At 38.9% G+C, this 13,163-nt stretch overlaps 2 protein-coding genes across 2 annotated transcripts; one reads left to right on the top strand and one right to left on the bottom strand.

The window, feature by feature from the left end:
* The first annotated feature begins 749 nt into the window (after positions 1–749).
* Positions 750–8,895, top strand: LOC132118449 (zinc finger and BTB domain-containing protein 39-like). Its single transcript, XM_059528290.1, has 3 exons — positions 750–966; positions 2,555–4,057; positions 6,559–8,895. The coding sequence occupies exons 2-3, from the start codon at positions 2,588–2,590 to the stop codon at positions 7,441–7,443; spliced, it is 2,355 nt and encodes a 784-aa protein (XP_059384273.1). The 5' UTR covers positions 750–966; positions 2,555–2,587; the 3' UTR covers positions 7,444–8,895.
* A 451-nt stretch (positions 8,896–9,346) lies between these two features.
* Positions 9,347–12,245, bottom strand: LOC132118447 (G-protein coupled receptor 182-like). The gene is made up of 2 exons (XM_059528289.1): positions 11,337–12,245; positions 9,347–10,542 (listed from the first exon to the last, which is right to left on the bottom strand). Exon 2 carries the CDS (start codon positions 10,537–10,539, stop codon positions 9,463–9,465), a length of 1,077 nt encoding a protein of 358 aa, XP_059384272.1. The 5' UTR covers positions 10,540–10,542; positions 11,337–12,245; the 3' UTR covers positions 9,347–9,462.
* Between the last annotated feature and the right edge of the window lie 918 nt (positions 12,246–13,163).

Here is a 13,163-nt window from a genome sequence, read left to right as displayed (position 1 = left end):
TGTGTAATACAATTATAACTTTATCTTTATCAGCAGTCAATCAAAACACATTCTCATGTTAGCAGACAGATTATACTTTCACACCAACAATCCCTCAAAAAATATAAAATATCATAAATGACATATTATCAAAATATATCAAAAGACCTGAAAGAGTTGACACATCTGTTGGTGGTGACAAAAGCCTGAATTTGTAACCATTTTAATGATCAAATACATTGAATCAATCAATAACTGTATTAAAAAAAACAACAACAGTATGTTATTGTTTACAAAACTTTTATTCACCATTCACATTTAAGATTTTGATAGTATATCATAGAAACACAAATTATCTATTTTCTCTTCTTATCTGAGATAAAAACAATATTAGGAACTTAATATTCACATTTAATATTCATCTTAACAAATGATCCAAAAATGAGCAGAACACACGATATTAACACACTGTATTATGTATAGTTAAGTTTTATTTATTTTATTAAATTTTTTTTAAGTATGCCAATTTAAGCAATTTTTGATCGTCCAGTAATGTTTCGATGAATGTAATATTATTATGATATATCGATATTGGCTAAAATCTACCGTCATCATATTATTACAATTATGATCCTAAAACTAACTAGATTTAATAACTGCTTGACAAACATTCCTGATATAAAGTGGAGGTTGTTCACACAGTAGTAATAATAGGATTAGCCTAACGTTACACGAATTTCAATCTCTCTGTGCTCGGTGTTCCGATTGTTTCAGTATATGACACAATGGACGTGTCTTCAAAACATATCGAGCTCTTTAGCCTCGATCCCTCGACAGCATTATTGAGCATTCTGAACCAATCAAGTGTTCTAGGTAGTCCTCTCACTAGGTTTTGAGACACCGTCGTGTCTAAGCAGGGACGACTGTCTGGGCTAACAGAAACCGAGTGAGATTATTTGTTTTACGCTAACTAACAGCACTCTATGGGTAAGGAAACATTTGAGTTGTTTTGCGGTTTCTGTGTGCTAGTTAGTTGCTCATCTGTCTGTTTCATTTTCACTGCGAGAGATGATCCTAAAGTGCTAGTTAGCCCCTCATGCTAATGGAATCCAATGGCAACCGGTTAGCTACGGCTAAACTAATGATACACTAAATAAACTAGCATGAACTGGAGAGTTTCATCGAGCACTAGATTGTGTGCTGCACATGCTTAAATATATATTGTCTACGAAAGAGTAGCGAATATTGTGTTAATCCAAAACCCCTATTTGTGTGGACTGATTTGGACTGTCTTTGTTAGGACACCCGAGATCTAACGTTATTCACGTGTTATTTATGTGTAAACTGTGTTTCAGCACTTGCTTATTCATGAATGGTGTAACGATAATGCATTTGTGTATATAACATATCTGATATTATTCTGACCTTGCTGTGTTTAAACTATCTACATTAAAGTCATTGGGAAATTGCATTACGTTTTTTGTAAGTATGGTGTTTTTTTTCAAGAAGATACAATATATTTTGTTTGCACTTTATTCCAAACTATGTTTGTCTTCATAATCTTCCATCAAAATGCAGACTAGCTCTGATTTATAAAGAGCGCTTGTTATATAGTTTGTGTTCAAAATGCAACACTACTTCACTACCTTCTGAATTCTGTGTTGTATGTACTCTATACCACCTACTGCTTCATTATTCCATGTTAAACCTTTCAAACATTAATCCTGCAAAGTGATTAGGTCATGTGACAACAATGTTGTGCAGTACCTGTTTGTCACAGGACTACCTGACCTGTTGCAATACCATGAATGATTATTCATTCATTGTGTTGGATGGGATGGGACAAGTAGACAGCAAGTGGTGTCCTCCACTTATCATCTTAAAAATTTAAGTTTGAGCTTAATATTGTGCTTTTGTCTTTTTTTTATTAGTTTTGTTTTCATTTGTTTATAGCTCAATTAATTTGTTTTAATTTTAATTAATTTCAGTTACCAGTAATATTTTTTTATTATTATTATTAAAATAACAACACTGGTAGTGTGTATTTTGATGTATTATTCCATGCATACAGAAAATCTAAATATTGTGTAGTATGCATAGTATAAATAGTATAGAGTATATATTATAAAATATACATACTTTAAACATACAATATGTATAATACATACTGCAACAGAAGTTAGAGTAGTATATGCTGGCATGATATTCCAACTAGCCATAGCCATAAAGACTACTTTTCAAAAACTAATCAATTGTTGATAGATAAAATTCAAGTGGAAATTTGTCACTTTACTAAATGCTTGAGACTTCAAGCTGGGAGGTGGCGTAGTTACAGTCATGAAACTAAAATTTATTACATTTTTTATTAAACCTTTAACATTTCTTTGGATTCTTTGGAACTTTGGATCCCAAATTTTGTAAAATATTTCAGATAGTCCACTGTACAAAGAATTTTTGGGTATATATATATATATATAGTTAGATAGATAGATTCCTTTAAACGTACAGAATATGCATCTTGCTATTCTAATTTATCTGAATCTCATCCATTTTTCTTTTCACTTCTGTGTTTCAGTCCAAACCCTGGCTTTAGTCAGAATTGCCAGGCATGCGGATCAGGCTGCAGGGCTCTGGCCACACGGCCCGTCTCCTCTCCGAGCTCAACCGCTGCCGTCTGTCTCGGCTCCTGTGCGACGTCATCCTCCAGGTCGGAGGCCGTACCTTCCCTGCTCATCGCGTGGTGTTGGCATGCTCTTGCACGCACTTTAACAGCCTCTTCTCCAGAGGCTCTGGAAACCAGGGTGCCGTTCCCACCACTTTCTCTTTGGACTTTGTCTCTGCTGCCAATTTCGAGAAGGTCTTGACTTTTATCTACACGGGTGAGATTTTCACAGACTTGATCGATGTGGGTGTGCTGTATGAGTTGGCGGAAAGGCTCGGCGTGAGGGAGTTGGTCAACGCTTGCCATGCCACCTTTCCTGAACTGCAGAGCTTCAGCTCTGGTGATGCGGTTGCCGAAGGGGATTTGGAAAGCAATTCGGTGTCGGCCAATGCCACGGCTGTGTCTGTTTGCTCATCCTCTGCAGCGTCCTGCTCCTCGTTGTCTTCTTCAGCTGCTCCCACTCCTGTAACTCCATCTCCGGTTTCTCAAAGTAGGAATTGCAGGTTGAATCGCTCCCACTTGGCCACCCAGTCGCCAAAAAATGAAGACTTGGGTTACAATCAACAGGTGACCAGCAAGGCTAGTCCTTCGGACAGTAACCGTTCTACAGATGCTCTTCCTGGACTAACTTTGCAGCTCAAGACTGAGCGGGAGGATGAAGGAGAAGATGCAGGAAGTAACTCAGTGGACCAGCTTGTTGTTAATGGTAGCAAATCAACGTTTGGGCCTCAGGAACCATGTTCTGTCCCTGATTCTTCAGCACAACTTGGAGGGGAATCCTGCGCCCCTTCGTCATCCTCTAATGACCCTTTGGACAGTTTGCAGCTGGGGGCCATTGCTAGACCAATCAAAGATTCAGATTTTTTTGAAGAAGACGATTCTAGGAAGAGGCACAGACTACAGGAAGAGCAGACGGAGGGCAAAGATCAGTGGCGAGGACTTTCAGAAGACATAATTGAGCTGAGCGACGAGGAGGAGCACTTCATTGTGGAGGAAGAGGACGATGAGGACTTGATGTGCATCGAGAATGGAGAAAATGGCGTGTCACTTGGGCAGCTGGCGTCATCACAGCCATGCAAATCCTGTGGGATGCTACTTCCGGCGGAAAACGCCATTATACGTACTCACGCTGAGACGCACCTCTCAGAAACGGGTTCGTGCCAGGTGTGTGGCACCTCATTCTCGGACCGAGCTGCTGCTGTCGCTCATGCCCTCACACACGTGGGCATCTTGCTCTTCTCCTGCGATGTCTGCGAACATCAGTTTTGGACTGAATCTGCACTGATTCACCACAGGCGTCAGTCAGCTGCCAAGTGCGCCCCTCAAAATCCAGACCAACTGAATGGAGCCTCCCAACGACAAGGAGGGGAACTGCAGTGCACCATCTGTGCTAAATCAATGGCAAATGATTTTAAGGTTGGTGAAGAAGTGTTTTTGTGTGTATAAGTCTTATAAATGTCTTAACCCTAACCAGGGGCCGGATGCATAAACTTAAAGGGATAGTTCACCCAAAAATTAAAATTATGTCATTAATGACTCACCCTCATGTCGTTCCAAACCCGTAAGACCTCCTTTCATCTTCGGAACACAGTTTAAGAGTCCGAGACCTATGTACGGTATACTGTCCATGTCCGGAAAGGTAATAAAAACATAATCAAAGTAGTCCATGTGACATCAGAGGGTCAGTTAGAATTTGTTGAAGCATCAAAAATACATTTTGGTCCAAAAATAACAAAAACTATGACTTTATTCAGCATTGTCTTCTCTTCCGGGTCTGTTGTGAGCGCGTTCACTGCAGTTTAGTGATATCCGGTTCGCGAACGAATCATTCGATTTAACCGGTTCTTCTTGAACCAGTTAACAAAATACAACAGGAGATGAATGTTCTAAATATGTATCTGCTACAGCAGTTGCAATATCAGTACTTACTCAGGCTGCAGTATGCTCGTGCTCAGCAGAAAGTTTTAAGCTTTGTCGTTTTTAAGTCAGTCTTTCGTTCGTTATCTGGCTCGGCTCGGTGTTCATCTTCAGTTCTCTCTTCACAGCAGTTCAGTCAGTGTACTGTTTGAGTGCATGAATTACTCCACGATATTGGTTTGTTTGAACTCAGAGGGAGTGTCAGCCACATTAAAAAAGTTAACAGCTTAAGTCATTTGTGGATTAATGCGTATTGGAGACGCGAACCGTTTAAAATGATTCAGTTCGATTCGGTGAACTGGTTCAAGAAGAACCGGTTAAATCGAATGATTCGTTCGCGAACCGGATATCACTAAACTTGAACACGCTCACAACAGACCCGGAAGAGAAGACAATGCTGAATAAAGTCATAGTTTTTGTTATTTTTGGACCAAAATGTATTTTTGATGCTTCAACAAATTCTAACTGACCCTCTGATGTCACATGGACTACTTTGATGATGTTTTTCTTACCTTTCTGGACATGGACAGTAGACCGTACATACATTTTCAATGGAGGGACTGAGATCTCTCGGACTAAATCTAAAATATCTTAAACTGTGTTACAAAGATAAACGGAGGTCTCACGGATTTGGAACGACATGAGGGTGAGTCATCAATGACATAATTTTCCTTTTTGGGTGAACTATCCCTTTAAGGTGCATCCCAAATAACGTTGACTATTAATGACGCGCTGATTATTAATGACAAAATAACCTTATAAAATTCATGCACTACATGGTTGAGTACACAGTGCATTTGTACATAGTGTATAGTGTGTCTTTTGAGAGTTAACCAAGTGGTAATCAGTCTTAACTTTCAGATTCAAATTAGACCAATATTCCATTTTATATAACTGAATTCAAAAAAGTTATGAACAGTAAATTATGAACAGTCTTGAACAAAATTTGATAACTTAACTAGTCTCAGTAGTTTATGCAACTGGCCACAGATGCAACGTGGTACATGGAAATCATTATGCTTATGCCTTATTCGTTAATTGAAAAAAAAAAAAATAGTATAAATATTCAATAAAAAACTTTAACTTTAAAAACATGGCAACTTACTGAAGTTAAAACTGATTACTAAACTGGATAAATTAAGGCTAAGTATGTATAATTAATTAAATGACAATATAACATAGCAAAATTACACAAATTTAAATGAAAACTGAAAATCTAAAACTAAAAGCTAATAATATGATGGTAAAAAAATTTATGAAGCTAACACTCTTAAAGCACCTTAACATTTTTTATTATTAATGATTTAAATAATATTTAAATATATAAAATCTAAATGAATATACATGTGTTCGTAAATAGACTTGCATTCTTCAAGTATTTTCCCTCTTTCTCTCTCTCTCTCTATGAGAAATTAATTTTGAATATAGAAACATACATTGATTAAATATTAATAATATGATTAATTATTAAAATAAAATGTAAACAAATCTAATATTTTACATTAAGCATAAACATTAAACATTGCTTTACTTGCAAGTAATTTCTCAAGGAAACAGTAGTAAAAAAACAAACATTTATAAGTATTAAATATTTAAAAAATAAATATTAAAATAGCAAACAAATAAAAGCAGATATTTAAAAAAATATATTTTAAATATTATTTATTTATTATTTTATATAACAAAAACCACAACTATTGTTAACAGGCTGCTAAGTAACTTGTGTAGTAAAGGAAAAAAAGGAATTAAATTAACTTTTTTTGTAAGTTCACTTTGAAATTACTGTTATATGCTATATTTTAATATTGTTAATATTATATTTATTGTTTTCATATTCTAAAACTGTTTTTGTTATGACTCTTATGACAGCACTACCAAATACTGTAGAAAGATGATATAATACAAATTCATTGTCATTTCTCTTACTTTAGTATTAACAATTTATTTCAATGCATGTTATTGATTTGTTTATATTACTAACGGATGATCTTTTTCCTCAGGCTGTCAGGGACCACGTTCAGAGCCACGTATGCTTGAGGACATTACGCTGTGGAGTGTGCCAGCTGTCTCAGCCCTCTCGATGCGCCCTCCTGTGGCACACCCTGACACACCTCTTTCCTATTTACACTTGTCCACAATGCACCAGCCCCTTCCTGGAGAGCGCGCTACTGGAAAGACACCTGTCTCTACACACAGAGGAAGGAGCGTCAGTGAAACAGGACGACAGCAGGCCAGAGATCAGTGGAGAAGGCCAGTCCGAGCTGCGCTGCTTCCTGTGTCCGCAGACCTTCCGCTCAGAAAGCGCGTTTCATTACCATCTCAGCGTGCATTCGAACGAGCTCCAGGGCAGCCAGGTATGGCCAGCCAAGCGCAAGGCAGACCAGCTCCTCGAATTCTCCTCATCCTCCTCGTCACCTATGGAGGCGAGCGGTTTGGGTAAAGCCGGTTACAATTTAAACCTAGGCTTCAGCATGCAGGACAAAATGGCTCACGGTGGCGCCTCATTTCCTGCCGGACTTGTACTGAACGGTAACTCTGGTGGCGGAAGGGAAAAATTGTATCGGTGTCGGTATTGCGGTAAGCATTTCGCACACTCGGGCGAGTTCACCTACCACCTTCGCATCCACACGGGTGAGAAGCCCTACCAGTGCAAAATATGCCTGCGCTTTTTCCGTGGCCGTTCCACCATGATCTGCCACCTAAAGACACACTCGGGTGCACTCATGTACCGATGCACGGTCTGCGGCCTGTTTTTCTCCACCCTCAAGATGGTTTCCTCGCACATGGAGCTCCATAAAGACCAGCTGTCGCCCGATTTCAACATCGAGGAGACCTTTATGTATAATGACCACTCTAAAGAGCCTGTCTCCAATATGGACACCTGAAAGTCGCCCTCTCTGAACGCTCCGTCACACTGTGTGCCCACGTTTACTCCGGATGAGGACAATTAGACTTAGAATGTAATTAAGTGTTTAATGTGAACGGTTATTTGTTTTTTAAAGACTAAGTTAAAGGTAAAACTTTATTTTAAAAATGAAGTTCTGATACTTGTCCACTTGATGGCAAGAGAGACTGAGCAAGGTTGCATTGGCAATCAAATCTTTGGACACGCCTACTCATTGTTTCCATTTTATTTTTTCCATTTTAGAATAATAAGAAAGTCATCAAAGCTGCAAAATAACAAAAAATAAACATCTTCTATTGTAGCTGCTTCAAACCTATGCCAAGAACATCATGAGACAGTGTTTGAACACTTAATGAAGATTACACTTATTGGCTGATTTTCAGTCACTATCATTTATTTAAAAGAAAAATTTTGTTGTGGAAAGAATTCTTGCACAGATGCAAGTTGGATTTGTCTTCAAAGCCGGTTTCAACCATTTTAACCATAAGCATTACGATCAAAAGATTTTTTAAGATCATAGCAAACAAATTCAGTCAATTTTTAACGGGTAAATCTGCGATTACCTCTATATACTCTTCTGGCAACTCTATCACAATAAGCTAAAGGTCTCTGGTTATTCTAGAGAAGCACAAAGTAACCTTTGTCCTTACACAACGCAAGTGCAAGTTGAGAATACACCAAGATCTATGTTTTCTGATAAACAAAGCAGTACTCTAGAATATACATAAAATGGTTCTTTTAAAAAAATAAATAATTGAAGGTATTTTTCTTTTACAGAATAGCCGTTATTTTTATAGTAGTGTTGTGTGTCATTGACATAGACTAAATTAGAAATAGTTACTGGTTTATGAGATGCAGTATAATATAGTTTGGATGTTGTACATAAAGCAAAACTCTTCATATGTCATTCATTTCATTCAGAAAAGAGAAGCTATTGAGACTGAGGTGCTAATATATCAGACGGTTCATATGTCAGTGTTCACCCTCTTCACTTGGGACATATCAGTGTTTCATTTGAATGGTATTGTCATGAATAAATGACAGTTCTCTTTAGAAAGCTGTGTTTTTCTTCTGTACCATTTTCCCAGCAGTAATATGCGTGTTCTTTCTTATATGAGACCATTTTACATTGTACATTTAAATGATTTTTTGTTCAATTCAAAACCGATTTGGCACACTAGTCCATTCATAATTGATGATCATACCATTTCAAACCACAAAGTATGTATTCAAAACTTCTGGGACATTGTGGTTGTTATAGCTTTATTTGCAATGTAGCACAGAAATCACCGGCTGAACCTTATAAACTGCCTGGTTTTTATCAACTATTTATCACTTTTATCAATCAATCAGTTTTATTTTTTTAGGGAAAAAATGCACATTTGACGATTTGCCACGGTTTGCAGCTGATGTTGTGATTATAACCATAAATATCTTGTCATACTACATTTTATTTTTCAATTTTATTTTTAATGAAACAACTGCCTTATCACTTCAGTGTTATTTATATGATTTATTCATGTTCAGTGTCACTATCAGAGATCTGTTCTCTTTTACTACAGCTGTACTTGTGTTCTGAATAAAAACAGTACTTACAAAACTTGTTAGAGTCTTTTTAACAGTGAACACATAATTTGAACACAACCCCACCACTTATACATGTAAAAAAAACAGTGTATTTATATTCAACAAATTTCTACAATGGAAAATATTTTTTAGACATTGGAGCGGCACATTCTCAAAATAAATGGCATACACAATTTTGCCCCTTTTGCAAAAACATGTTTAAAAGTCTTCATTGAAACAACATTTATTTAATTTTTTCATAAAATCACATCCATGGCAGTATGTGCAGGGAAGCTGCTGAGCTCAAAAACAGGAGACAATAGGGCTAGTTACCAGACAGGTGACCAAAAACAACTGCCTCAACAAGGCCACTTATTTTGTAGCTCATTCACATGCTGTGTTTCACCAAATCGTCATTTAGGACATTCCCTCTTCACTCGCCAATGTCGGAGTGACTCGTGCTGACGTTACTGAGCTTTCGCTCTTTTACTGCTGTTGTCCCTGCCTTGTCATTTACAGCATTACTTGGCGCACTGGTCGGCGGTAAAGAGATCCGGCTGATTACTGTATTTATTAGACTGTTGCGGAAGCTCTTACTGAGGAAGTTGTAGAGGATTGGGTTGGCGATGCAGTGAAAGAGCGAAAAGCATTGCACAAGGTTAAATGAGAAGTACAGCACCCCGACTGTGTTGCAGGAAAACAGGTGTGGGTCCAGATCGTCCAGTGTCAACAAGAACAACACCAAATGATACGGTAGCCAGCAGGCCACAAAGACCAGTGAGTACACATGCACCAGCCACACATCCCGACGATTCTGGACATCCGGGGTTGTGCGGACGGCTCGAGCGATCAGGACATTGCAAGTGATGATGATGGACGCCGGACCCAGGAACTGGAATATCAGACAGAGGAAGGAAACCGATACGAACCACTCCGTGAAGTACTGCTCGGGAACCATGTAGCAACCTGGTTCGTCCCACTCCAACAAGTCAACGTGGACGTTTTCTAGCAAGGCCAGAAAGAGCGACAGTAGCCAGATCCCAGCGCAGAGAATCCAGCGGCGTTTGTGCTGCACTGGGAAGCAGGCGGGCTTGTTGGGCCGTGTCAGGGACAGGTATCGCTCCAAGGTCATGAAGGCCAGGAAGAATGAGCTACTGTAGAAGTTTATGACGTATACTAGGTACGTGACCTTGCAAAGGAAGCGCCCCCACAGCCAAACCTTGTTCATGGTCACCTCCAGCATGAAGAAGGGCATAGTGAAGATCACCATCAAGTCGGACAAGCTCACGTTGATGACGCAGAACAGCACACCATTCGCCGAATGCCGCCTTCGCCAGTTCACCCACACCACCAGAGTGTTTTCAGCCAACCCTACCATGAAGAGCACTAGGTAAAGGAGGAAAAGAGCGATCCGTCGGCCATCCTCGTCTAGGTGGACGGTGCATTCATAGACAAACCACGGAGTGCCATTGTAGAAGTCATACGACGAGTTGTGTAGATCGTACGTCATGGTCTACAGATGGGAAAGACATAAGAGTTTGTTAAAAGGATCTTTACAAGGATTACACTCTTAAAAATAAAGGTGCTTCACAATGCCAAGAACCTTTTTTTCTAAATGGTTCCATAAAAAACCTTTAACATCTGAAGAATCTTTCTGTTACACAAAAGTTTCTTTATGGTGAAAGATGGTCCTTCGGATTATAAAAAGGTAAGAAAGAGATGGTTCCTTTGACTGAATGGTGCTTTGTGGAACCAAATAATTATTCTTCTATGGCATTGTTGTGAAAAACCTTTGAAAGTACCTTTATTTTTAAGAGTGTACCTTGAGCTATTGTACAATACAAGTAAATAAGTACTTTCTGAGCTGAGAAAGGCCAAAAAATGTCTGATACAAAATTGTCTAAATGTCTTAAAGAAAATTTAGCTCAAACCCTCTACATACCTACCTGAAATTCTTCAAGTAATCCTAAAGACTTTTCTTTTGATTTTTCAGGTTTAATTAAGATTGCAGCTAAACCCTGCTGGAAAGTGGACCTCGAGGGCCAGAGTTGTCCACCCCTGCTGTTAGAGGATTACATGCAAGGCATTTTCCCCTAAAATCCTTCTGTTTGCCCCGTTCCTACTCAGCAAGTTTTGAGAGTAGACCATGATGGCCAGAGTTTCCCACCCATGCTCTTTAGGCACCAAATATATTAATAGGTTTTTGTTCCCCAATTTGAAAATGCAAGTCAACATTACCCCGGCAACTTCATTAATACTAATTAAATAGTTACTGTTGTCCACATGACAAAGGTTTAGGAGACATACCTTGCTATGCTATTACCAAAGATGAGGCTCTTAGGGTTGACCCCTCGGTAGAAGCAGTCCTGGAGAAATATCACCGGAGGCTTCGCTTAACTGGAACTTTGAGTGGGATCTAGCCATACATTGGGCTGTGGGGCAAAATAAGCTCTTCCCTCTCCCTCTCCTGGTTTCTCCACCATCACACTGACAGGACATCCTCTCAGGAAAGGAGGGGGTTGAATACAACAGGAAGGTCTCCAAGAATCTCTTAATTGCAGATTGTATCATCCATATGACTGGAAAGAAAGTTTGTTTTTCTCCAAGTATTGGTCTAAACAATGTGTGAAGCCAAGGTGGAATTAAACTGGTTGCACAAGGTTGTGGTGCAACAACAAAATAAGGATTAGAACAAGCCCCATAGTGTACAGTATATGCTACACGTTACCCAAAGCACAGCAAATCTGGACTAATGAGCAGGCACATAATACTCTTATTGTTTGCTAAAAGCATTATGAATTCAGCCAAAATGATATGTAATAGGCTATTCAACTTTACAGGCAACTTGGTTAGGTGAGGTCTGCTCATTTGTTTGAAGCAACATTCACTGTTTTAAACAAAACCATCTCTTGTTCTATTTTTAAACAAAGTAGATATTGGATGTTTACATGTATTTGCATAATTGGATTTTGCATGTATTTATTAGCATATTGTTTTGATCTAAACAGGGCCGTCCTTAGCTGACGTGGGGTCCGGTGCAAGGTAGGGAGTGCCTGGAGCGATTGCGTTCTGGTGGGGGGAGTCCTCCTTGGTCAATTCACCGCGGGCCCCCTCAGGTGCGGGGCCAGGTGTGAACGCACCAGCTGCACCCCCCAAGGACGGCCCTGGATCTACATGCAATGTAGTCAAAAACTAGCAATTAATAATTAAGAACCAATATTAGCAATATGGCAATAGTAATAGTGCCCCTAAAGCAAATGGGTTTTAAATGCAATAATAAAGCATATAAATAAATAAATCCATTAATTAAATTAAAATACATAAAAAAAGTTTCTAAATTTGCTCAGTCCAATTTTATTTACAAAGAGTGCCTTTTAATGATGATTATGAAATATTCAGGTTCTTACAGAAGGCCCTCCCTCAAAAAAATGAATACATTATAAAATGGTTTCATAAACCAGATATTATTATTATTATATGGGTCCAATTGCTTCACCACAGCTTAACTCTGAATTATTTAGATGTGTGTGGATTGACTGCTTTGATAAGAACATGATAAGAGTAAAACTATATATTCTTGGCCTTGAGCTCTGTTGGGACCCCTTTATGGTTTTTTATTTATTTATTTTTTAATTCAGAGAATCTTTTCACAGTTCTGAAAGTCTAAAGGGAAAAAAAAAATATTGAGCTGGCTCGTGCCTGATATGCTAAAAAAACACAGCCCCCCCCCCCCCCCCCCCCCCCCACAGGACAATAGCAGGAAATACTTCCGTGGTCGAGGGGCGGTGAGTGGCAGGCAGAACAAGAGAGACTGCCTTACGTAAGAGGAAGCCAGCCGTACATCAAACCCCCCTCACAACACCCCTGGCATACCCCAACGAGCATTTCAGCAACAGCTTCAGAGGTGCACACACTCGAGAATGCTACAAACGGATCCCTAATCAAATCCGATTTTAGGACATGTATTTCAGCCTCAGCTTTTGGTTCTGAAGAACAAATGTTTGAAATGTTGTGGTTGGTTTGTCTTCATTTCTGTTTGAACATCCTCTTAGCAGTACCGCACACCAGAGTTGAAAATGACAAATTTATAGCAATCTGTCAGCAACAAAGGGCATAATTCATGAAATATGAGCA

This window comes from Carassius carassius, chromosome 37, assembly GCF_963082965.1.
Source record: "Carassius carassius chromosome 37, fCarCar2.1, whole genome shotgun sequence".
In the NCBI taxonomy this organism is placed as follows: domain Eukaryota; kingdom Metazoa; phylum Chordata; class Actinopteri; order Cypriniformes; family Cyprinidae; genus Carassius; species Carassius carassius.
This window is presented reverse-complemented; position numbering and strand designations above follow the sequence as displayed.